The 25,577-nt window shown below is 46.8% G+C and overlaps 1 protein-coding gene across 1 annotated transcript in view; it reads left to right on the top strand.

The window, feature by feature from the left end:
* The window catches only part of flnba (filamin B a), a 111,423-nt gene that overhangs the window by 73,363 nt on the left and 12,483 nt on the right, over positions 1–25,577 (top strand). Inside the window, 17 exon segments of the mRNA XM_045705698.2 lie at positions 2,469–2,592; positions 3,562–3,715; positions 6,306–6,495; positions 6,968–7,215; positions 8,633–8,716; positions 10,698–10,775; positions 10,777–10,801; positions 11,038–11,178; positions 13,939–14,067; positions 14,312–14,485; positions 16,525–16,680; positions 17,513–17,574; positions 17,576–17,650; positions 17,653–17,722; positions 19,343–19,431; positions 19,433–19,496; positions 21,191–21,313. Coding sequence (XP_045561654.2) covers positions 2,469–2,592; positions 3,562–3,715; positions 6,306–6,495; positions 6,968–7,215; positions 8,633–8,716; positions 10,698–10,775; positions 10,777–10,801; positions 11,038–11,178; positions 13,939–14,067; positions 14,312–14,485; positions 16,525–16,680; positions 17,513–17,574; positions 17,576–17,650; positions 17,653–17,722; positions 19,343–19,431; positions 19,433–19,496; positions 21,191–21,313 — 1,986 coding nt within the window.

The raw sequence follows: 25,577 nt of genomic DNA, 5'->3' as shown, positions 1-25,577 counted from the left end.
TGTGTGGCCCCTCTCTCTGTGGCCGTCACCCAAAGGTGAGGTTTGATTCAGTGTGTGGCCCCTCTCTCTGTGGCCGTCACCCAAAGGTGAGGTTTGATTCAGTGTGTGGCCCCTCTCTCTGTGGCCGTCACCCAAAGGTGAGGTTTGATTCAGTGTGTGGCCCCTCTCTCTGTGGCTGTCACCGCACCCAAAGGTGAGGTTTGATTCAGTGTGTGGCCCCTCTCTCTGTGGCTGTCACCGCACCCAAAGGTGAGGTTTGATTCAGTGTGTGGCCCCTCTCTCTGTGGCCGTCACCGCACCCAAAGGTGAGGTTTGATTCAGTGTGTGGCCCCTCTCTCTGTGGCCGTCACCGCACCCAAAGGTGAGGTTTGATTCAGTGTGTGGCCCCTCTCTCTGTGGCCGTCACCGCACCCAAAGGTGAGGTTTGATTCAGTGTGTGGCCCCTCTCTCTGTGGCCGTCACCGCACCCAAAGGTGAGGTTTGATTCAGTGTGTGGCCCCTCTCTCTGTGGCCGTCACCCAAAGGTGAGGTTTGATTCAGTGTGTGGCCCCTCTCTCTGTGGCCGTCACCCAAAGGTGAGACTGGACTAGTTTTGTTTCTGTTAGGTTGAAGAGATGCCAGAAGACGACGACTTGTTACAGCAACACATTTTGCATGCAGCCAGAGAATTGTTCTGCTGTTTTTAAAACTAATTTGCTGCAATTCTACACCGCTCTTCTGTCTTATAAAGCGCTGACTCAAGGCTGTGAATACTTAGAGTACATTTTTACTTTTATTTAATTTGTATTTCACCTTTTATTTAACCAGGTAGGCCAGTTGAGAACAAGTTCTCATCTACAACTGTGAAAAGTATGTGGACACCTGCTCGTCGAACGACTCATTGCAAAATCATGGACATTAATATGGAGTCGGTCCCCCTTTGATGCTATAACAGCCCTCCACTCTTCTGGGAAGGCTTTCCACTAGATGTTGGAACATTGATGCTATAACAGCCCTCCACTCTTCTGGGAAGACTTTCCACTAGATGTTGGAACATTGCTGTTATAACAGCCTCCACTCTTCTGGGAACGCTTTCCACTAGATGTTGGAACATTGCTGCTATAACAGCCCTCCACTCTTCTGGGAACGCTTTCCACTAGATGTTGGAACATTGCTGTTATAACAGCCTCCACTCTTCTGGGAACGCTTTCCACTAGATGTTGGAACATTGCTGTTATAACAGCCTCCACTCTTCTGGGAACGCTTTCCACTAGATGTTGGAACATTGCTGCTATAACAGCCCTCCACTCTTCTGGGAACGCTTTCCACTAGATGTTGGAACATTGCTGCTATAACAGCCCTCCACTCTTCTGGGAACGCTTTCCACTAGATGTTGGAACATTGCTGCTATAACAGCCTCCACTCTTCTGGGAAGACTTTCCACTAGATGTTGGAACATTGCTGCAGGGACTTGCTTCCATTTAGCCACAAGAGCATTAGTGAGGTCGGGCCCTGATGTTGTGCAATTAGTCCTGGCTCGCAGTCGGAGTTCCAATTCATCACAAAGGTGTTCAATGGAATTGAGGTTTGGTTCTTCCACACCGATGCAGATCTCGACAAACCATTTCTGTATGGACCTCACTTTGTGCTCGGGGTTATTGTCATGCTGAAACAGGAAAGGGCCTTCCCCCAAACTGTTGCCACAAAGTTGGAAGCACAGAATCGTCTAGAATGTCATTGTGTGATGTCGCATTTAAGATTTCCTAGACCATTATTCTTCCTCCACCAAACTTTACAGTTGGCACTCGTTGGTGCAGGTAGCGTTCTCCTGGCATCCGCCAAACCCAGATTCGTCCGTCGAACTGCCAAATGGTGAAGCGTGATTCATCACTCCAGAGAATGTGTTTCCTCTGCTCCAGAGTCCAATAGCCACGAGCGTTGCACCACTCCAGCCGACGCTTGGCATTGCTCATGGTGATCTTAGGCTTGTGTGCGGCTGCTCGGCCATGGAAACCCATTTCATGAAGCTCCCGACGAACAATTCTTGTGCTGACGTTGCTTCCAGAGGCAGTTTGGAACTCGGTAGTGAGTGTTGCCACCGATGACAGACGATTTATACCCACTACGTTCTTGAGCGCTCGCCGGTCCCATTCTGTGAGCTTGTGTGGCCTACTACTTCGTGGCTCAATTCCGTTATGAACTGACTCGTCGGAAAGGTGGCATCCTATGACGGTGCCACGTTTAGGCCCTTCTATTCCCAACGTTCTCCGTTTTTTTTTATACGCCTGTCGGCAACGGGTGTGGCTGAAATAGCCGAATGAACTAATTTCAACTGGTGTCCACATACTTTTGTATTTATAGTGCATGTTCAATTCAATACAACTTGGTTATTGTGTCTGTCTAATTGTGTTCAATACAACTATTCTCCATTTTCGGTAGGACTAAGGTCGCTCCTGTCCTGATTTCAGTGTGTGTGTGTGTGTCCTCAGGTGTGGCTGAGCCGGTGGAGGTGACAAACAACGGCGATGGAACACACACTGTCGCCTACACCCCTTCAGTGGAGGGACCCTACTCTGTAGTGGTCAAGTACGCTGATGAGGAGATCACACGCAGGTAACTCGCTAGTCTTGACTCGGTTACATACAGGTACTGTGGTGTTTTTTGAGATGGTTGTCTGTTATTCTTTAGCCATAGGTACTGCTTTGTATTACAGCACATTAACCTCTTTTACTGTATATTGTGATAACATGGCTCCTTAGATCCAAGAGTTTTCCCTGTGATCCCAGAGTTTTCCCTGTGATCTGACTAGGAAAATCAAATGGGCAGTTAACAATTTAAACAGACTTTTTTTTTTCTTCATGAAAATACTCATGAAACTACACTTAATATTCCTTGACTTCTAAGGTTCAGTGTGTTGGAACAGAGGAGACCGATTTTTAGTTGCCGTACTTCCGAGAACACAAACTCTTTCGTCGTGTGTAGGCAGGTCGACCCCCGGACAGAACCGTGCACTAGGCCTGACTATCTAGCATCAATCAATCAATCAACCTGTATGTGCCAATTTCTTGGCTTGCAATGTCTCAACTTCAGTTAAGCAGGGCCTATCAATGAAAAGACGAGGACTTTCTACAGGTAACAGCTGAACACACACTGGCGTCATTAGCAAAGAGGGAGAGAGGATGTGACGGGTAGAAAGAACTGTGTGCATATGGGTAACTACCAGAATAAAGGAAACACTTGAGTAAACGAAGCTGTTCTTGCTCGTATTTAAAACACTATGTTGGGGGGGGGGGGTCCTTTATTTTGGCGGTTACGCATATGGTACTCAATGTCTTCGCCAAGAAGCCTAAAATTTGTTCCTCTGATTTTAAGTTATTTTAATTAGTTAGGCTAGAACACGGCAAATATATTTTGTGATAAATTGTGACAAAAAATACTTTGTTTATAATTTAGGATTTTTTTATGAAAGTTAACGATCCCCCGTTTTTAAAGGTTCACACCTCAATTCTAGGCCCTACCTGTGACACCCATTATTCTAGTTTCCTCCCAGTTGTTGATATTATTGTGTACTTCCTCGTTCAGTCCGTTCAAGCTGCGAGTGCTGCCTACCCATGATGCCAGTAAGGTGGTGGCTAGTGGACCTGGTCTAACCACTGGAGTGCCAGCCAGCTTTCCAGTGGAGTTCACCATCGATGCCAAGGACGCAGGAGAGGGACAACTATCAGTCCAGATCACAGTAAGTTGTCCTGAGGGTTGTGTTGTGGTTCGAGACTCAGGCTGGACTTCGGAGAAACCTGTAACGGCTAGTGTCTGTGGCGAACAGCCATCAGCCAGGCAGCGGGTGATCGGGGTGGCCATCAGCCAGACAGCGGTTACATTGATTCTCCCGTTGACAGTAGAGAGAAACATCTCTCTCTTGGTGTTGTGCTCCATTGAATGGATCACCAGCCAAACAAAAAAAAAAATCTGTCTACCAACCCTCCCCGAAGGGTCCACTGAGAGGTTTGAGGTGGGACTTTCTGTTGCCAGGTAACTGTAGACAGTCAGCAGCACTGCTCTGTCTCTATGGATGGTCCCGGTAACCCTTCATTTTACAGCCTTTTAAATACTTTTGTATTTGCTATGTAAATACATAGTAAATAAACACTAACTATGTAGTAACAATTTAGTCTTAAACATGGGAACCGGGGAAGGAAGTGGGAACCGGGGAAGGAAGTGGGAACCGGGGAAGGAAGTGGGAACCGGGGAAGGAAGTGGGAACCGGGGAAGGAAGTGGGAACCGGGGAAGGAAGTGGGAACCGGGGAAGGAAGTGGGAAATAACCGGGGAAGGAAGTGGGAACCGGGGAAGGAAGTGGGAACCGGGGAAGGAAGTGGGAACCGGGGAGGAGTTGATTAGTGGGTATACCGTGAGGAATGGAAGTGGGATACCTGTGAGGGAAGGAAGTGGGAGTACCTGTGAGGGAAGGAAGTGGGATACCTGTGAGGGATGGAATGTTGTTACCTGTGACGGATGGACTGTTAGGTAATGGAACGATATGTAAGGATACATGTGGCGTGGATGATGGTTACCTGTGAGGGATGGAATGTTATGGTCACCTGTGAGGGATGGCATGTTCTGGTTACCTGTGAGGGATGGAATGTTATGGTTACCAGGAGGATGAACCTTACCGTCATCCTGTGAGGGATGGAATGTTATGGTTACCTGTGCGGGATGGCATGTTATGGTTACCTGTGAGGGCTGGAATGTTATGGTTACCTGTGAGGGATGGCATGTTCTGGTTACCTGTGAGGGATGGCATGTTATGGTTACCTGTGAGGGATGGACTGTTATGGTTACCTGTGAGGGATGGAATGTTCTGTTACCTGTGAGGGATGGAATGTTATGTTACCTGTGAGGGATGGAATGTTGTTATAGTTACCTGTGAGGGATGGAATGTTGTTATAGTTACCTGTGAGGGACCACTGCATTGGATGACTCCATCCCACGGAGACAACGGCCCATCTGTCCTTGAGCTTATTCAGTTAAATGTTTTTTTACCACGTTCACACTTCCAGGGTAGGTAGGAGGTAAGAAAGCTGTGAAATTAAGGCATTTCTTGTTCATGGAATGGAGTCTAATGCAGCGGTTACCTCCACAGGTATATATTGTATCTGTGGAACCGCATAACTTCATCCTACAGCCCTGTTACTACCAACTAGCATGATGGGTAAAGTGTGTGTGTGTGTATATAAAGATAACGTGAGGAGAATATCAGCTCGAGGATTATTTAGGTAATTACGTTTCTTCGGTAGTACTTTTGGAAGAGCCTGGTGTGACACCCTATTCACGTAGTAATCAGCTGCTACTTGTACTTTTGGGACTAAAATGTGTTACTATATAATTAGATTTAGTCTTAGTCAATTTTACTAAAATATTTTTGTTATTTGAATAATAAGTGGGTCTTTTAAAAAAAAATTGTTTTAATTAATTTTCATTTTAGTCACATCACATCAGTATTGCCTCATTTAACCTAATAATGTGTATAAATGACTGACTTCCACGTTCTCAAACCTACATGTCCATGTCCTACCAACAGATTGTTCTGCATAAAATCCTATCATGTGATTATTTTCCCCCACAGCCAATTGGCAGAAGAATACATTTACTCAACAGCAGATTAAACATCACATTCCTTGCCATTGGTTCAACTAACATTTTTCTTCTGGTGCCACCAGCCTATGATTTGGTTGCACCAGTTTCTTTCTGCGGTGTCACGCAAAACAAAATTAGTCATTTGCTTTTAGACTAATACACGACTGAGGCTCTTTTTTTTAGACATCAGTCCAAGAATGATTAAAGATATCGATGTGCAACCTAATGAAGTGTGGCTTGACAACACAGTATTGTTATAAAACTGTTAAAGGAACATCTGGAGCCCTGTTTTTATTTAGTTTTTCAATAGAGATCAATTTGTTTACTTCTTGATGTGCACTAATATCACAGGGTCATTTATTTTGGTGGCTAATTGACCACATGAGGAAGTGAACTCAAAACACATTAGCTAGATCGCTAACAGGAAGTATAGTACTCACTGCTAGTAGTAAACTAACAGGAAGTATAGTACTCACTGCTAGTAGTAAACTAACAGGAAGTATAGTACTCAGTTTACTACATGACTACTAGCAGTGAGTACTATACTTCCTGTTAGTTTACTACATGACTACTAGCAGTAACCGGAAGTATAGTACTCACTGCTAGTAGTGTTCGTATCTTTATATAGGCAGGGTCACGTGTAGGAGGGTCACGTGTAGGAGGGTAATACGTCTGAAACGTTGTTTTTCTCAGGACCAAGATGGGAAGCCGAAGAGGGTTGGTATCCAGGACAACGGTGACGGGACATACCTGGTGTCGTACGTACCTGACAAGGTGGGGCGTTACACCATCGTGATAAAGTACGGAGGAGATGAGATCCCTGCCTCGCCCTACCGGGTCAGAGCCACATCCTCAGGAGACGCCAGCAAGTGCACAGTCACCGGTGAGTGAGTGGCGATGTGCTTCAGGAACATACAATGTCATGGGTGTCCAACATACCAACTGCATTCTGGACCTCAAGCTCATCCAATCACGGACCATCGCAAATTCCAAAGGGACTTTTTTTTTAATGAATTTGTTTTGAATGAATCGACGTTAACTACATTAACTAACCCTCTTTGGGTTCAAAGGTGGAAACCCACTGGTCTGTTTGTCTAGTCCAAGCATCAGTGTTGAACCCTGTTGTGGTCACGTGGCGATTCACACTGGTCCTTCTAGACTGATGGGATAAACTTTATTCTCCCGGTGGGAAATGTATGGTGGACATTTTTAAAGGGTGTTGTTTCCGCCACATAAATACACAGAATCAAATCATACACGCTTCTCTCTCTCCACAATTGGAACAGCCTGATGTTCATCAGGGCTTTTCAGTTACGCTTTCTTCTCCAGACTTATCTTTTTATCTGTCTTACCAGGTCCCGGTGTCGCCCCCATCATCGCGGTCGGGGAGGAGGTGGGCTTTGTGGTGAACGCTAAGGCAGCTGGGAAGGGGAAGGTGACGTGTATCGTGGTGACGCCGGATGGGACCGAGGTGGAGGCTGATGTCATCCAGAACGAGGACGGAACATTCGATATCTTCTACACCGCCCCGGCCCCCGGGAGCTATGTCATATATGTTCGCTTCGGCGGGGAGAATATCCCCAAGAGCCCCTTCAGAGTCATGGTGAGATACAGCGTAGTGGAGCGGATATTCTCCACACATCCTGGCTCTGTCAGGGAGAGGAAGGCACTAATATATGTTATGAAAATGCAGCCCTGTATATTTGTCTGATCCTGTGCAGACGTTTTGGGTTGTAGTCTTCAGGTCATGTGTTATTGGATTACCGTAATTTCCAGACTATAAGGTGCTACTTTTTTTCCCCACACGCTTTGAACCTCGCGGCTTAAACAATGACGCGGCTAATATATGGATTTTTCCTGCTTTCAAATTTAAAAAAATATATATATTAAACACATTCTGTGACGTGCTCAGTTTTTTGGCGGCATGAAGCTTTCATTAGACCAATGAAATTGCCGAACGGGTTAAGGTCAAACAACTTTTTTGTTTACTGTTTAGATTAAATCGAGCGCTCTCAAACTTCCCATCATTCTGATTACGGTAGTCATTTTGTCACCCTCATCATGGCAAAGACATGGAGAAATGCATATGATGCAGCTTTCAAGTTGAAAGTGATTGATCTGGCTGTTGGAAAAGGAAATAGAGCTGCTGCACGGGAGCTTGGTCTGGAGCAATGACTTTCTTGGTAGGCTACTGTTTACTGCTAATTTTTATTTTTTGTTACAAGCCGTGTTTCGTTAAAGCCTGTGTAAAGTTAATTTGTTTCAATGTACCAATAGGCACCTGCGGCTTATAGACATGTGCTGCTTATTAATGTTCAAAATAAAAATACAAAAAATTCAGTGGGTGCGGCTTATATTCAGGTGCGCTCAATAGTCCGGAAATTACGGTAAGTGTCTCTCCCCGTGTGTGACATGGTTGTGATCTTTAGGTCATGTGTTATTGGATTAAATGTCTCTGTCCCGGTGTGTGACATGGTTGTGATCTTTAGGTCATGTGTTATTGGATTAAATGTCTCTGTCCCGGTGTGTGACATGGTTGTCATCTTTAGGTCATGTGTTATTGGATTAAATGTCTGTCCCGGTGTGTGACATGGTTGTGATCTTTAGGTCATGTGTTATTGGATTAAATGTCTGTCCCGGTGTGTGACATGGTTGTCATCTTTAGGTCATGTGTTATTGGATTAAATGTCTGTCCCGGTGTGTGACATGGTTGTGATCTTTAGGTCATGTGTTATTGGATTAAATGTCTCTGTCCCGGTGTGTGACATGGTTGTCATCTTTAGGTCATGTGTTATTGGATTAAATGTCTGTCCCGGTGTGTGACATGGTTGTGATCTTTAGGTCATGTGTTATTGGATTAAATGTCTCTGTCCCGGTGTGTGACATGGTTGTCATCTTTAGGTCATGTGTTATTGGATTAAATGTCTCTGTCCCGGTGTGTGACATGTTTGTCATCTTTAGGTCATGTGTTATTGGATTAAATGTCTGTCCCGGTGTGTGACATGGTTGTGATTCCCCAGGCGACTGATGAGGCTCCGATGATGCAGCAACAGTCAGCCAATCAGCAGTCGGCTGCTCCTGGAGCCGCCGGATTCCAGCCCTGGGTACAGAGTAGAGAAACGCCTCTTTCCTTCCTTCCTTCCTTCCTTCCTTCCTTCCAGCCCTGGGTACAGAGTAGAGAAACGCCTCCTTCCTTCCTTCCTTCCTTCCTTCCTTCCAGCCCTGGGTACAGAGTAGAGAAACGCCTCTTTCTTTCCTTCCTTCCTTCCTTCCTTCCTTCCAGCCCTGGGTACAGAGTAGAGAAACGCCTCTTTCCTTCCTTCCTTCCTTCCTTCTTCCTTCCTTCCTTCCTTCCTCCTTCCTTCCTTCCAGCCCTGGGTACAGAGTAGAGAAACGCCTCTTTCCTTCCTTCCTTCCTTCCTTCCAGCCCTGGGTACAGAGTAGAGAAAGGCCTCTTTCCTTCCTTCCTTCCTTCCTTCCAGCCCTGGGTACAGAGTAGAGAAACGCCTCTTCCTTCCTTCCTTCCTTCCTTCCTTCCTTCCTTCCAGCCCTGGGTACAGAGTAGAGAAACGCCTCTTTCCTTCCTTCCTTCCTTCCTTCCTTCCTTCCTTACAGCCTTGGGAACAGAGTAGAGAAACACCTTTCTCATCATCCCCCTCTGTCACACCCAACCTGAACTGCATCTCAAGGAGATCCCTCCATGCCTCTCTCCCCCTCCCTCTCTCCCTCCCCCTCCCTCTCTCCCTCTCTCCCCCTCCCTCTCTCCCCCTCCCTCTTTCCCTCTCTCCCCCTCCATGCCTCCCTCTCTCCCTCTCTCCCCCTCCATGCCTCCCTCTCTCCCTCTCTCCCCCTCCATGCCTCCCTCTCTCCCTCTCTCCCCCTCCATGCCTCCCTCTCTCCCCCTCCATGCCTCCCTCGTATTTGTAGGAAATGGCTGTTTATGTCTACTGGCTGATCACTGTTTCTTTGGCCTAATATTCTACCGCTCTCTGATCGTACACTGGAAAAACAGGTGTCCCATGCCCATGTTAGTTCCATTGAGTTATCTTGTCCTCCATCCTGCCCTCGTTGTCTGTCAGCTCACCACCGTGGCACCATGCCAGACCATTACAGTACAATAAACAGTGGAACCACTGTCCTGCCTCTTTCTCTCTCCTCTCTTTCTCTCTCTCCTCTCTTTCTCTCTCTCCTCTCTTTCTCTCTCTCCTCTCTTTCTCTCTCTCCTCTCTTTCTCTCTCTCCTCTCTTTCTCTCTCTCCTCTCTTTCTCTCTCTCCTCTCTTTCTCTCTCTTTTCCTCTCTTTTCCTCTCTTTCTCTCTCTTTCTCCTCTCTTTCTCCTCTCTTTCTCCTCTCTTTCTCTCTCTCTTTCTCCTCTCTTTCTCCTCTCTTTCTCCTCTCTTTCTCTCTCTTTCTCCTCTCTTTCTCCTCTCTGTCTCCTCTCTTTCTCCTCTCTTTCTCCTCTCTTTCTCCTCTCTTTCTCTCTCTTCTCTCTTCTCTTCTCTCTTTCTCTCTTTCTCTCTTTCTCTCTTTCTCTCTTTCTCTCTTTCTCTCTTTCTCTCTTTCTCTCTTTCTCCTTCTCTCTTTCTCTTCTCTCTTTCTCTTCTCTCTTTCTCTTCTCTCTTTCTCTTCTCTCTTTCTCTTCTCTCTTTCTCTTCTCTCTTTCCAGCTCATCTACTATATATTACCACCGGTTAACAGGTATTTGGGTGTGTCTTCCTTGTTCTTCCCAGGAGTTCTGAGAGCTTTTGCTTTTCCAGGTATGCTGTGGGGTATCTGCCATCTCTCTCTCTACCCATCCCTCCATCCTTTACTCCATTCACCCCTTACTCCTGCAAGAGGGAACCAACGGAACCTGACTGCTGTATCTGAATCACTTCCTGCCTGTTTGCCCTGCCTACCTGATTCTCTCGTACCTCAGCTTTTTACTACAGGACAACTCAGGCAGAATGAGACTGTAAAAATGGTAGAAATGCGGTGAAGACGTACAGACTTAGTCACTCTCCTGTTTTGGACAGATCTCCTACCAAAGACATATCGGTCACATTTTTAACGATCATCACCCCCCCTTTTTTCTTCTCCCCTCCAGGTGACAGACGGGTCATATCACCCAGGCAACCGTATGAACGGAACGGGTTTCAGGCCCTTCGACATGGTCATTCCTTTCGGCCTTCCGCAAGGGAGAGATCACAGGTGAGATGGTGAACAGGAAGTAACTTCCTGTTGAGGGTCAGGGTTAAGAGGTGAGATACTGACCACTGCAGTAACCAACAGATCAAGGGCCATGTCTTTCCTGGTTGATAGGATGGAGAGGAAGGTCTGTCTTCTTCGTCATTAGCTCAACACATTGGAATGACGTTTCTTGGTACAGAGTGACGTATTGTAGGGCAGTAACTCTTCTCCTAAATGCCTACGTTCTCTCTCTCTAGGTGAGGTCCACATGCCTTCAGGGAAGACTGCTCAGCCTGAGATAATGGACAACAAGGACGGGACAGTCACAGTGAAGTTCGCCCCCACTGAGGCCGGCCTACATGAGATGCACATCAAGTACAACGGAACGCACATTCCAGGTCAGCGCGCGCACACACACACACACACACACACTGCACAGAGCAGTGATGAATGTCCTGTCAGGATTCCTGTGTATTGAAGTCATGAACAGGACATACCAGCGAGGGGGAGAGGAAGAAGAGAATCCCTCTGCTTTCCTTTCTGGAGGAGATTTAGTTTTAAGCTCAGAGACCTGTTTGAGATTCTTGGTAGTTGGTGGTGAAAGACCTGGTGACATCAGGAGAATGTGTGGATCCCTCCCTGGGACCCTAGGAGGGGTACGGTGAGAGGTTAGGGGGGGTACGGTGAGGGTTAGGAGGGGTACGGTGAGGGGTTAGGAGGGGTACGGTGAGAGGTTAGGGGGGGTACGGTGAGAGGTTAGGGGGGGTACGGTGAGAGGTTAGGGGGGGTACGGTGAGGGGTTAGGGGGGTACGGTGAGGGGTTAGGGGGGGTACGGTGAGGGGTTAGGGGGGTACGGTGAGAGGTTAGGGGGGGTACGGTGAGAGGTTAGGGGGGGTACGGTGAGGGGTTAGGGGGGGTACGGTGAGGGGTTAGGGGGGTACGGTGAGAGGTTAGGGGGGGTACGGTGAGAGGTTAGGGGGGGTACGGTGAGAGGTTAGGGGGGGTGAGGGGTTAGGAGGAGGGGGGTGCGGTCTGTAGGGGTTCAACATTATCTCCTACATCGTCATCAGTCTATATAGGGACAGAAAGCTCTGCCTTTGACCCTACAGTTTCCATGACTGCATGCATCCCAAATGGCACCCTATTCCCTATGTAGTACATTACCGTTGACCTGAGGCCTATGGCCCCTGGGCCCGTATTTATCAAGTGTCTAAAAGTAGGAGCGCTGATCTAGGCTCAGTTTTGCCTATTGAAAAGTAGTGCACTACGTAGGGAATAGGGTGCCGTTTGTTATGCAGACTGGGGAGAAGGGCCGACGGGCTGCCATGATTCTCTCTCACGACATCGATCTCAGTGTTTTTATACAGGGACTGACGTTACCATGGAAACACTCCCTGTAGTTTCTACCAATCAGTTTATTGAGGTGTTATTTTAATTTGATCAGCTTTTATCTACAGCCAAGCCAAAGAGAATCCAATATGCTTCTGTGTGGTTAGTCGTGTATTAGCTCAGTGAAATAACAGTTAAAGGAAGGGGTTGGAATACTGTTCTGGCCCGCTACCCCCATTTAGACGTCCTGACGGTCTCTACCCCCCCATTTAGACGTCCTGACGGTCTCTACCCCCCCCCCATTTAGACGTCCTGACGGTCGCTACCCCCATTTAGACGTCCTGACGGTCTCTACCCCCCCCCCCCCGTTTAGACATCCTGACGGTCTCTACCCCCCCCCCGTTTAGACGTCCTGACGGTCTCTACCCCCCCCCGTTTAGACGTCCTGACGGTCCTACCCCCCCCGTTTAGACGTCCTGACGGTCTCTACCCCCCCCCCGTTTAGACATCCTGACGGTCTCTACCCCCCCCCCGTTTAGACATCCTGACGGTCTCTACCCCCCCCCCCCCGTTTAGACATCCTGACGGTCTCTACCCCCCCCCCCCGTTTAGACGTCCTGACGGTCTCTACCCCCCCCCATTTAGACGTCCTGACGGTCTCTACCCCCCCCCATTTAGACGTCCTGACGGTCTCTAACCCCCCCCCATTTAGACGTCCTGACGGTCTCTACCCCCCCCCCCCATTTAGACGTCCTGACGGTCTCTACCCCCCCCCCATTTAGACGTCCTGACGGTCTCTACCCCCCCCCCATTTAGACGTCCTGACGGTCTCTACCCCCCCCCCCATTTAGACGTCCTGACGGTCTCTACCCCCCCCCCCCATTTAGACGTCCTGACTGTCTCTACCCCCCCCCCATTTAGACGTCCTGACTGTCTCTACCCCCCCCCCCCCATTTAGACGTCCTGACTGTCTCTACCCCCCCCCCCCCATTTAGACATCCTGACGGTCTCTACCCCCCCCATTTAGACATCCTGACGGTCTCTACCCCCCCCCCCCCATTTAGACATCCTGACGGTCTCTACCCCCCCCCCCCATTTAGACATCCTGACGGTCTCTACCCCCCCCCCCGTTTAGACATCCTGACGGTCTCTACCCCCCCCCCCGTTTAGACATCCTGACGGTCTCTACCCCCCCCCCCCGTTTAGACATCCTGACGGTCTCTACCCCCCCCCCCGTTTAGACATCCTGACGGTCTCTACCCCCCCCCCCCGTTTAGACATCCTGACGGTCTCTACCCCCCCCCCCCGTTTAGACATCCTGACGGTCTCTACCCCCCCCCCCGTTTAGACATCCTGACGGTCTCTACCCCCCCCCCGTTTAGACATCCTGACGGTCTCTACCCCCCCCCCCCCCGTTTAGACATCCTGACGGTCTCTACCCCCCCCCCCCCCGTTTAGACATCCTGACGGTCTCTACCCCCCCCCCCGTTTAGACATCCTGACGGTCTCTACCCCCCCCCCCCCCGTTTAGACATCCTGACGGTCTCTACCCCCCCATTTAGACATCCTGACGTGTCAACAGTATTTCTGACGGTGTGACAGTCAATTTCAAATGAATCTCACCAATGACTCGTATCTCATCACCACTAATGAGATGGCTGTGGCTTGATGCATGTCTCCCTGGGGGGGTAGACAGTGTACACCTGATCTCTGCTGTCACGTCCTACCTGGATGGATATTTGTCGCCTTGGGGGGGGGGGGGGGGGGGGGGGGGGGGAGACATGCTGATTATCGTCTCCGGTTGATGACGTCATTGTTGTCTCTTCAGAGTCTCCTCTGCAGTTCTATGTGAACAACGCCAACAGTGCCAATGTGACTGCATCCGGTCCCGGTCTGGTCTACGGCATCGCCAACAAGACCGCCATGTTCACCATCTACACAGAGGATGCTACCGACGGTACTTAACCTGGAGATTACCGTCTCTCTCTCACACACACACACACGACACTGCCGAGGGTACGTACAGAGGAGACGTGGTTTGCTCTGAGGGAGTATTGTAATGTTTCTCACCACCGAGCAGAGACAAATATGTTTTAGTGTAAATGATGACTAGTCTGGATGCCATGGTTATCTGGAACAAGTCTAGTGTTGGTAGAGGGACCATCTTATACCCGTTGACTGTGTTTCTGACTGGTCTGCAGGAGGTTTGGACCTGGCCATCGAGGGGCCGTCCAAGGCAGATATCACCTGTTTGGATAATAAAGATGGTACCTGCACAGTGACCTACCTGCCTGTTTTACCTGGAGACTACCATATACTGGTCAGGTACAATGACAAGCACATCGCTGGCAGCCCCTTCAACGCTAGGATCACAGGTAAGACACACACACACACACACACACACACACACACACACACACACACACACACACACACAAAGCTAGGATCACAGAACACACATTCTCTCTCTCTCGTTCTCAATTTTATTACAACATACTGGTGTGCTGCAATGAAAAGACTAACCACACACACACACACACACACACAGCTAGGATCACAGATGACACACATTCTCAACTTTATTACAACATATCGGTGCGCTGCAATGAAAAGACGAACCACACACAGAGAAAAGCACATGGTCAAACAGTGGTTGTTCAGCTTGTGGTATGCTGCGGTATGACACGTTAATTAATTAATTGTTAATGCTGGTTTGACCACCAGAGGGTGTCGTTGAGAAGCTCAGTTACTTAAATGACATGGACCTGTAGGAGTAAAAGTCCTGTTTACTGTAGATGTTTCTAACATAACCTACTGGCACACCGACCTACTTCAATATACAGTATGTTATGTCTTCTTAAATACAGTCAAGCATTTCAGTTATAAAAGGAAATGACAAAAGGAGCCTTAAATAATTAAACGATGAATAAACCGCAACATGTCGGTTCATAAAGCCATTTAATTCACAAATGCATTTGACTGTTTTTAATATTGTCTGTACTAGAATTTAACTTTTTTTCTTTTTTTTAGAACAGACTATAATGGGATTTATTCTAATTTGTTTAAATTATTATTTATCATAATTAAATGGATTCCATATTATGGTGTTTGTATTCCAAGAAAAATGAAAAATGCGTTTTACTGTATCCTATGTCGGCCTCGGGGTTTCTGTTAGGAAAAGATGGAGCAGTACAAAGTGACTGGTCAGGAGTTGGCCTAGGTTACTAAGTGAAGAGCAAAATGATCCTAAAATTCACACCCTAATTCTAGTCTAACCGATACCCAAACGGAGATTCAGTAACAATATAACATCTCATTGATTTATCAAGACAAGTCCCCATGCTTGTCTCAGAGCAGTGTGAAATGGTGCTGAAATAGTTGACCACACTATTGCTATTGCTCCATATCCTATTTTAACATTGGAGAACTTTGGGAGTTTCAGTAAACAAAAATGTGTTGCCTTCAATTGCATTAGCCTACGTTATTCCAATATTTCTGTCATTCGGGGATATTTTATTCCCGTAGTAAATCGTTTTGGATCCATCCAGATGAGGTTAGAAATACAGTGCATGAGAGATGGGTGAAGTGACATGCCTGGCAAACATCCATTTAATAGGTTTAAAGTCCCTAAACTCATCAAGAGCCTGTCGAGAAGGGATGGCTTTTTGTATTCCAATTTATTGGAAAGGCTGCTAAACCATTTCCACCGGCCCCACAGCGTTGTGTCCTCCCCCCTCTACCAATGGCGCCCCGGCCGCTCCGCCCCCTCTACCAATGGCGCCCGGGCCGCTCCGCCCCCCTCTACCAATGGCGCCGTTATTTATAGTGACTATTTAACATTCTGTCAGTAAATGTAATGAATGAAACGCCTACATTAAATAGCTCAGGTCTTGAAAATATATTAATGTTTTTCTGTGCTTAGTAGCGAAGACTTAGCCTTCACCATCAACTTGTTCATTCAGCAGACATCACTGCTGTATATTCAGTCAACACACACGTATATATTATAAGGATATGATGGAATTGAACAGACCATTTTAGTGGGGTATTTTATTCTAAGAAACTTAAGTAATAAGCGACATTTTTTTTCTTCTGTGGGACAAGAGTATTTCTTGTACTTGCTCTAAATTCAATCACTCTTCTTAGCCTCCTCATTCAGTTCATTGAAATTCAATTGTAATACATTTTGTGTGTCCCGTTCAACACTATTTCCTGATCAGTTTGTCTGTTGTCTGGACAACTATTGGTTAAGTTGGGTGTGTTAGTACTAGGCTGGAACAAAAACCCTGCTGACACTATAGCTCTGAGAAGGCCCATCCCTGACCTGAGAAGTCAATTTCTCTACGTCTCTCATCCTGAATGGTCAATGTGACTGCCTTTTAACTCACTCACTAACCCCTGTCTGTCTCTTCAGAGGAGAAACGTTGTTCTCAGTTGAAGTTGGGTTCTGCAGCTGACTTCTCCCTGGACATTAAAGAGACTGACCTGTCTCTACTTACTGCCAGCATCAAGGCCCCCTCTGGCCGCGACGAACCCTGCCTGCTCAAGAGACAGCCCAACAACCACATCGGTAAGACCTGACCCCAGACCAGTAACCACGTCGGTAAGACCTGACCCCGGACCAGTAACCACGTCGGTAAGACCTGACCCCGGCCCGATAACCACGTCGGTAAGACCTGACCCCGGCCCGGTAACCACGTCGGTAAGACCTGACCCCGGCCCGGTAACCACGTCGGTAAGACCTGACCCCGGACCGGTAACCACGTCGGTAAGACCTGACCCCGGACCGGTAACCACGTCGGTAAGACGTGACCCCGGACCGGTAACCACGTCGGTAAGACGTGACCCCGGACCGGTAACCACGTCGGTAAGACGTGACCCCGGACCGGTAACCACGTCGGTAAGACGTGACCCCGGACCGGTAACCACGTCGGTAAGACGTGACCCCGGACCGGTAACCACGTCGGTAAGACGTGACCCCCCCCTGGGTAAGAGCTTTAACCTGTACAGTTTGGATTATTACTCTGCAGTGATGTAGTGGTTACAAAAATGGGAGGAATAACTGTTGTCCGGACTGCAGTGTGACAGTATCGCTCCCAATGCATTTTTACGCTGAAGGTGGGTGACCTGTTTGCCCTCCATTACCCACTGATTTAACTGACTGAAGGGCTGGGAGCTTTCTTCAAGAATTACATTTGTTTGTCAATGAAGTATTGATACAGGTGATGTGTATAATGGGATATGCTATGTACTAATAGGAATACTTACAGCTGACTACTTGTATGTATTTCTCTGACCTATAATAAATGAATCTGTCTAGATAGTTAGAGGCCCTGCTAAACTAATTCAATCTCCCTGCCCCTTCTCTCTGTCCCATCTATCCTTCCTCCCCCCCCCCCCAGGTATTTCCTTCATCCCGAGGGAGGTTGGAGAGCATGTGGTGAGCATCAAGAAGAATGGGCTGCCATGTTGCCAACAGCCCAATCACAATCATGGTTGTGCAATCCGAGATCGGCGACGCCTCCAAGGTCAAGGTATTAGTAACGGCCAGGGGCTGGTCGAGGGTCACACCTTCGACATGTCTGACTTTGTGGTCGACACACGAGAAGCGGGTGAGTGTCTTGAATAGTACCCTATAACTGGTTCTAGGTGTTACAGCGGCCCAGGGTCACCCCGCCAAACTCTGTTACCCCCTCACCACCACCTAAAATAATTAGTCTCCTATTGAAATGGCTGCTTTAAGAGACCATGGGGGCTGCCTTCATATATGACTGCATGCCTTTCACACTTAACCTCAGGTTCTTACACGCCTGGTTTGTGGGGTCCCCCCCGGGGGGGGCCTGGTTTGTGGGGTCCCCCCGGGGGGGGCCTGGTTTGTGGGGTCCCCCCCGGGGGGGCCTGGTTTGTGGGGTCCCCCCCGGGGGGGCCTGGTTTGTGGGGTCCCCCCCGGGGGGGCCTGGTTTGTGGGGTCCCCCCCGGGGGGGGCCTGGTTTGTGGGGTCCCCCTGGGGGGGGCCTGGTTTGTGGGGTTGCTCTACCACTGGACAGTTAAAAGGGGATTATTGCAGCAGTGCTTTTAAAGGGATGGTTACGTAGCACATACCATGTTTATACTATAGCTGGCCTATGACTCCTATACATTACAGATATAAGACCTAATAGCATGGTGATGACGTGACGAGGGCGGCTAGCTGTTAGCGCTCACACACACACACACACACACACACACGGTTAACACGGCTCGTTCTTGTCTCGTTCACTTGGGAGCCGTACCACAGCCTTTATGTTCCCCATTATTGATTCTCACACCTTCACACACACTTAACACATGGTCTCTGGGGGTCCCAGCTTCCGGTAAACGTAGATGACGTAAGTTTCTGCCAAAACATCTGCAGTGTGATTTTTAGGTAGGACCTAGGATGTTGTGGAGTCAGTGGCTGTATTTCCTATTGGCCCTGGTTAAAAGTAGTGCACGACGTAGTGAACAGCCTGCTGTTTGGGACACAGTCGTTGTGATTGGGTAGAATAGTACGGCCTCCAATCAGACTGGGTACGGACAGAACAGAGCTTCAGATATACAGTAAGAGAATGAACTTAATGTTTGTTTTTTATTTCACCTTTAACGCTGTATTACAGGAAACCAAAACTATTCTTTCTGGAAACCAGAAATGTGATTCTGTTTATTAAGTTTAGTCTTTTCATTGGCTGTATAATATGAACGAGATAATATGTGGCTTTTACGTCTGGGATTTTCACATGCCATGTTTGTTTTTCCAAGTATAGTCCATCTACAGCATCATGGTTTGTTAGAAAGCATCTTTTAATTTAGTCATATAATGGTCCCAATAATTTCCTAAACATTTCGAAACTCACATGACTGCTGAATGCATTTAAAAAGAAATATATATTTTTTTAACCTTTATTTAATTAGGAAAGTCAGAACATTCTTATTTACAATGACGGCCAAACCAGGACGACGCTGGGCCAATTGTGCACCGTTCTATGGGACTCCCAATCATGGCCGGTTGTGATACAGCCTGGAATCGAACCACGGTCTGTAGTGACACCTCAAGCACTGAGATGCAGTGCCTTCAGACTGCTACGCCACTTGGCAAACACCTCATTGTTCAGTCTAACTCCCAGAATTGTCTGACTGGTATTGTTGTCCCCCTAGGCTACAGGGGTCTAGTCCTGTATATCCAGCGTCTGACTGTCTACTCTGTTGTTACCCAGGTTACGGGGGTCTGGCCCTATCTGTTGAGGGGCCCAGTAAGGTGGACATTCAGACCCAGGACATGGACGATGGGACGTGTGTTGTCTCCCTACTGCCCTTCAGACCCGGGCTCCTACATCGTCTCCGTACGCTTCGCTGACCAACACGTGCCAGGTGAGTCTACGTACAGCTACGTTATTGTTCCAGACACTCCTTTTATACCAAAATGATCAGTGTCCGATGAGGGGTATCCTACCAATCAGGTTTGAGGAGTTAGCGAGGTAACTTTGGTCTACTCGGAGTTCAGCTCGGGATAACTGGTCATAGGAATGTGGCTCACCTTTTTTAGCCAGGTCCATTTCTATGGCAACGAATCCTTCTCCTGGGCAGGTTAACTCAATGGGTGCTAGACCATAATATTTACCATCACAAACTGATACTGGCCCTAAGACTGCACTCAATGAGCTGTTTAAGGCCATAAACAAACAAGAAAATGCTCATCCAGAGGTGGCGCTTCTAGTGGTCAGTGATTTTAATGCAGGGAAACTGAAATCCGTTTTACCTCATTTCTACCAGCATGTTAAATGTGCAACCAGAGGGAAAACAAACTCCTAGACCAGCTTTACTCCACACACAGAGATGCATACAAAGCTCACCCTCGATTCTGACCGTAACTCTATCCTCCTGATTCCTACTTACAAGAAGAAACTCAAACAGGAAGTACCAGTGACGCGCTCAATACAGAAGTGGTCCAATGAAGCGGATGCTAAGCTACAGGACTGTTTCCCTAGCACAGACTGGAATATTCCGATGGAATTAAGGAGTTAACGACATCAGTCATCGGCTTCATTAATAAGTACTTCGAAAAACATCGTACCCACTGTGACTGTAGGTACATATCCAAACCAGAAGCCATGGATTACAGGCAACATTTGCACTGAGCTAAAGGGTAAAGCTGCCGCTTTCAAGGAGCGGGACTCTAATCCGGATGCTTGTAAGAAATCCCACTACGATGTCCGAACCATCAAAAACGGGCAAAGCGTCAATACAGGACTAAGATTAAATCCTACTACGCTGGCCCTGCCACATCTTTCACGAATTACAAAGGGAAACCCAGCCGCAAGCTGCCCAGTGACACGAGCCTACCAGATGAGCTAAATGCCTTCAATTCTCATCAATCTACACACAATTCCCCATAATGACAAAGCAAAAACGGTTGTTTTTTTTAGAAATGTTTGCCTATTTTATTATAAATAAAACTGTCACTTTTTCATTAGTATTCAGACCCTTTACTCGGTACTTTGTTGAAGCACCTTTGGCAGCGAATACAGCATCGAGTCTTCTTAGGTATGACGCTACAAGCTTGGCACCTCTGTATTTCTAGAATGTCCTTAGAACCAATTAGAACCAAGTATTCAACCATGCTGTGGTATTAGAGTGAAATATAACGCAACTAGATTACTTCCTGGTCCCCATCCTGGTACTTCTAAAAGCCTGTTTTCTACCACAGCCTTCTGAATTTCCTATATATATATTTTTTTATTTGGGCACAAATGAAAATGTGGCTCAGACTAGCCCGTGAATTGATGTTTCAGCGGTTTCTCAATGACGAGTTCGGCGTTCGACTAGCCACGTGCAACATGGCGGACGAGCAACATCCACCGTCGTTTTACGGTTGAAGCCCGAGCTGGAATGTGAAGAACTGAAGCTAGTTCGCTTTAGAAAACCCTGAGTCGATGTAACTAAGATACCCTTCTGGTGTTGCAGCAGAGCTTGTGGTTGTGAATTGTCAGTGATCTAATTTTGGCAAATGGTATAATCATTTGATGACCTTTCTTATAAAATGAAGTGTGTTTTCGTCGCCACAGGCAGCCCGTTCACAGTGAAGGTGACAGGTGAGGGCCGCGTCAGAGAGAGCATCACCAGGAGACAGAAGGCTGCTTCCATCGCCACCGTCGGTAGTGTCTGTGACCTCAACCTCAAGATACCAGGTAAGAACACCTGTAGAATATATTACCGCCCTGTGTTTATAACCTGTTTATAACCTGTAGAATATATTACCGCCCTGTGTTTATAACCTCTAGAATATATTACCACTGTGTTTATAACCTGTTTATAACCTGTAGAATATATTACCACCCTGTGTTTATAACCTCTAGAATATATTACCGCCCTGTGTTTATAACCTGTAGAATATATTACCACCCTGTGTTTATAACCTGTAGAATATATTACCACCCTGTGTTTATAACCTGTAGAATATATTACCAACCTGTGTTTATAACCTGTAGAATATATTACCAACCTGTGTTTATAACCTCTAGAATATATTACCAACCTGTGTTTATAACCTGTAGAATATATTACCAACCTGTGTTTATAACCTCTAGAATATATTACCGCCCTGTGTTTATAACCTGTTTATAACCTGTAGAATATATTACCAACCTGTGTTTATAACCTCTAGAATATATTACCGCCCTGTGTTTATAACCTGTTTATAACCTGTTTATAACCTGTAGAATATATTACCGCCCTGTGTTTATAACCTGTAGAATATATAACAACCTGTGTTTATAACCTGTAGAATATATTACCAACCTGTGTTTATAACCTGTAGAATATATTACCGCCCTGTGTTTAAAACCTGTTTATAACCTGTAGAATAGATTACCGCGCCCTGTTTATAACCTGTAGAATAGATTACCGCCCTGTTTATAACCTGTAGAATAGATTACCGCCGTGTTTATAACCTGTAGAATAGATTACCGCCCTGTGTTTATAACCTGTAGAATAGATTACCGCCCTGTGTTTATAACCTGTAGAATAGATTACCGCCCTGTGTTTATAACCTGTAGAATAGATTACCGCCCTGTGTTTATAACCTGTAGAATAGATTACCGCCCTGTGTTTATAACCTGTAGAATAGATTACCGCCCTGTTTATAACCTGTAGAATAGATTACCGCCCTGTTTATAACCTGTAGAATAGATTACCGCCCTGTGTTTATAACCTGTAGAATAGATTACCGCCCTGTGTTTATAACCTGTAGAATAGATTACCGCCCTGTTTATAACCTGTAGAATAGATTACCGCCCTGTTTATAACCTGTAGAATAGATTACCGCCCTGTTTATAACCTGTAGAATAGATTACCGCCCTGTGTTTATAACCTGTAGAATAGATTACCGCCCTGTGTTTATAACCTGTAGAATAGATTACCGCCCTGTGTTTATAACCTGTAGAATAGATTACCGCCCTGTGTTTATAACCTGTAGAATAGATTACCGCCCTGTTTATAACCTGTAGAATAGATTACCGCCCTGTTTATAACCTGTAGAATAGATTACCGCCCTGTTTATAACCTGTAGAATAGATTACCGCCCTGTTTATAGCCTGTAGAATAGATTACCGCCCTGTTTATAACCTGTAGAATAGATTACCGCCCTGTTTATAACCTGTAGAATAGATTACCGCCCTGTTTATAACCTGTAGAATAGATTACCGCCCTGTTTATAACCTGTAGAATAGATTACCGCCCTGTTTATAACCTGTAGAATAGATTACCGCCCTGTTTATAACCTGTAGAATAGATTACCGCCCTGTTTATAACCTGTAGAATAGATTACCGCCCTGTTTATAACCTGTAGAATAGATTACCGCCCTGTGTTTATAACCTGTAGAATAGATTACCGCCCTGTGTTTATAACCTGTAGAATAGATTACCGCCCTGTGTTTATAACCTGTAGAATAGATTACCGCCCTGTGTTTATAACCTGTAGAATAGATTACCGCCCTGTGTTTATAACCTGTAGAATAGATTACCGCCCTGTGTTTATAACCTGTAGAATAGATTACCGCCCTGTGTTTATAACCTGTAGAATAGATTACCGCCCTGTGTTTATAACCTGTAGAATAGATTACCGCCCTGTGTTTATAACCTGTAGAATAGATTACCGCCCTGTGTTTATAACCTGTAGAATAGATTACCGCCCTGTGTTTATAACCTGTAGAATAGATTACCGCCCTGTGTTTATAACCTGTAGAATAGATTACCGCCCTGTGTTTATAACCTGTAGAATAGATTACCGCCCTGTGTTTATAACCTGTAGAATAGATTACCGCCCTGTGTTTATAACCTGTAGAATAGATTACCGCCCTGTGTTTATAACCTGTAGAATAGATTACCGCCCTGTGTTTATAACCTGTAGAATAGATTACCGCCCTGTGTTTATAACCTGTAGAATAGATTACCGCCCTGTGTTTATAACCTGTAGAATAGATTACCGCCCTGTGTTTATAACCTGTAGAATAGATTACCGCCCTGTGTTTATAACCTGTAGAATAGATTACCGCCCTGTGTTTATAACCTGTAGAATAGATTACCGCCGTGTTTATAACCTGTAGAATAGATTACCGCCCTGTTTATAACCTGTAGAATAGATTACCGCCCTGTTTATAACCTGTAGAATAGATTACCGCCCTGTTTATAACCTGTAGAATAGATTACCGCCCTGTTTATAACCTGTAGAATAGATTACCGCCCTGTTTATAACAGACATATATTTTACTCCATTTTTCCATCTATTGATGTTGAGACAAAAGTATTCTCATTGTGGGTCATTTTTAAAAGTTTAAATGAAGCTGAGTTATCATAACTGTATGTTGACGGCAAGGCTTGTCGGCTGTTCAGCCTCATGCCGAGGTAGCAAGGACTTTGGAAAAACTTTGTCTGCTATAACTGAAACCACATGGACAGAAATATTAGGGTACGTCTACAATACACACATTTACGTGTAATCTCCCCACAGTACAGTAGAAAGAAACGGCTCTTTCGAGTGCATTTATGAAACACAGACCTCTGGGAAAACATTTTCTTGTTTATAAGACTTGTCACTTGGGGCAGCCATGTTAGGACAGGTCATGGAGTGTGAAGCCTGCCAGCCCCCCCTCACTCCCTCCCTTCTCTCTAATAGTGGCTCTGAGGCCACACGCTCATCCATGTTTGTATAGGCCATACTGATGGATGGTTGGGCCAACGCTGTAGAATAAGTATTGGACAGTGGAGGATTTACTGCTGGCTATCCCGAGGTAGTAGGATGGGCTGGATGATAACATATTGAAGACAGCAGGGTTATATTCCCCATGTCGTGGACGTCCATTCACTGGAGCGTTTTGATGATGTCGTACTCTGGGTGTGGACTCAACCAACAGTTATTTTATTTGAGGGGGGTCACTGGGTTCCCTATACTACTGAGGCCCCTATTCTACATGGGTTCTTAGCTTTCTTCATCCTACTTTGCTATTTCATCTACTTTTGTATTTCATGTTTATTTTTCTGTTACTACTTCCTGTACCGGGGCCCCTCTCTGTTGCTATTTCCTGTACCGGGGCCCCTCTCTGTTGCTATTTCCTGTACCGGGGCCCCTCTCTGTTGCTATTTCCTGTACCGGGGCCCCTCTCTGTTGCTATTTCCTGTACCGGGGCCCCTCTCTGTTGCTATTTCCTGTACCGGGGCCCCTCTCTGTTGCTATTTCCTGTACCGGGGCCCCTCTCTGTTGCTATTTCCTGTACCGGGGCCCCTCTCTGTTGCTATTTCCTGTACTGGGGCCCCTCTCTGTTACTATTTCCTGTACTGGGGCCCCTTTCTGTTGCCATTTCCTGTACCTGGTCCTCTTATCCCTGTCTTCTCTTTCCTTCTCCCTGGTCCTCTTATCCCTGTCTTCTCTTTCCTTCTCCCTGGTCCTCTTATCCCTGTCTTCTCTTTCCTTCTCCCTGGTCCTCTTATCCCTGTCTTCTCTTCCTCTTCCATAGTGACGTGGTTCCTTCTAGCTCTATCCCGGGAAATCCTCTATGGTGTATCTCCTATATGTCGCTCCCACTGTTCTGTGTGGCTGGGGAGCCGTGGGTCCCCTAGAGGCAGGGTGGTATCCAGGCTGTCTGGTCTGGTACTGGGCAGGGCCCCGGGCATGTGGAGGACCTCTGTTACCCTGGTTCTAGGCAGGGACTCCACTGCTACTACCTTGGTACGGTGCAGGGCGGTGGGCATGTGGAGCGCTGCTACCCCGCTGGCGAGGCCCACAGGGTTGGAGGGTGCGTTGATAGCACTGGGCTTTCGGATTGGCGAGGTTGGCAGCATGAACGCGCACTCCATCATCACAGCATGTCACGTGTGTGTGTGTGTGTGTGTGTGTGTGTGTGTGTGTGTGTGTGTGTGTGTGTGTGTGTGTGTGTCTTCACATGCACCAAGGAGGGA

Source organism: Salmo salar, chromosome 22 (assembly GCF_965601325.2).
Source record: "Salmo salar chromosome 22, fSalSal1, whole genome shotgun sequence".
Classification (NCBI taxonomy): domain Eukaryota; kingdom Metazoa; phylum Chordata; class Actinopteri; order Salmoniformes; family Salmonidae; genus Salmo; species Salmo salar.
The sequence above is the reverse complement of the archived record's forward strand: the minus strand, read 5'-3'. Positions and strand labels throughout refer to the sequence as shown.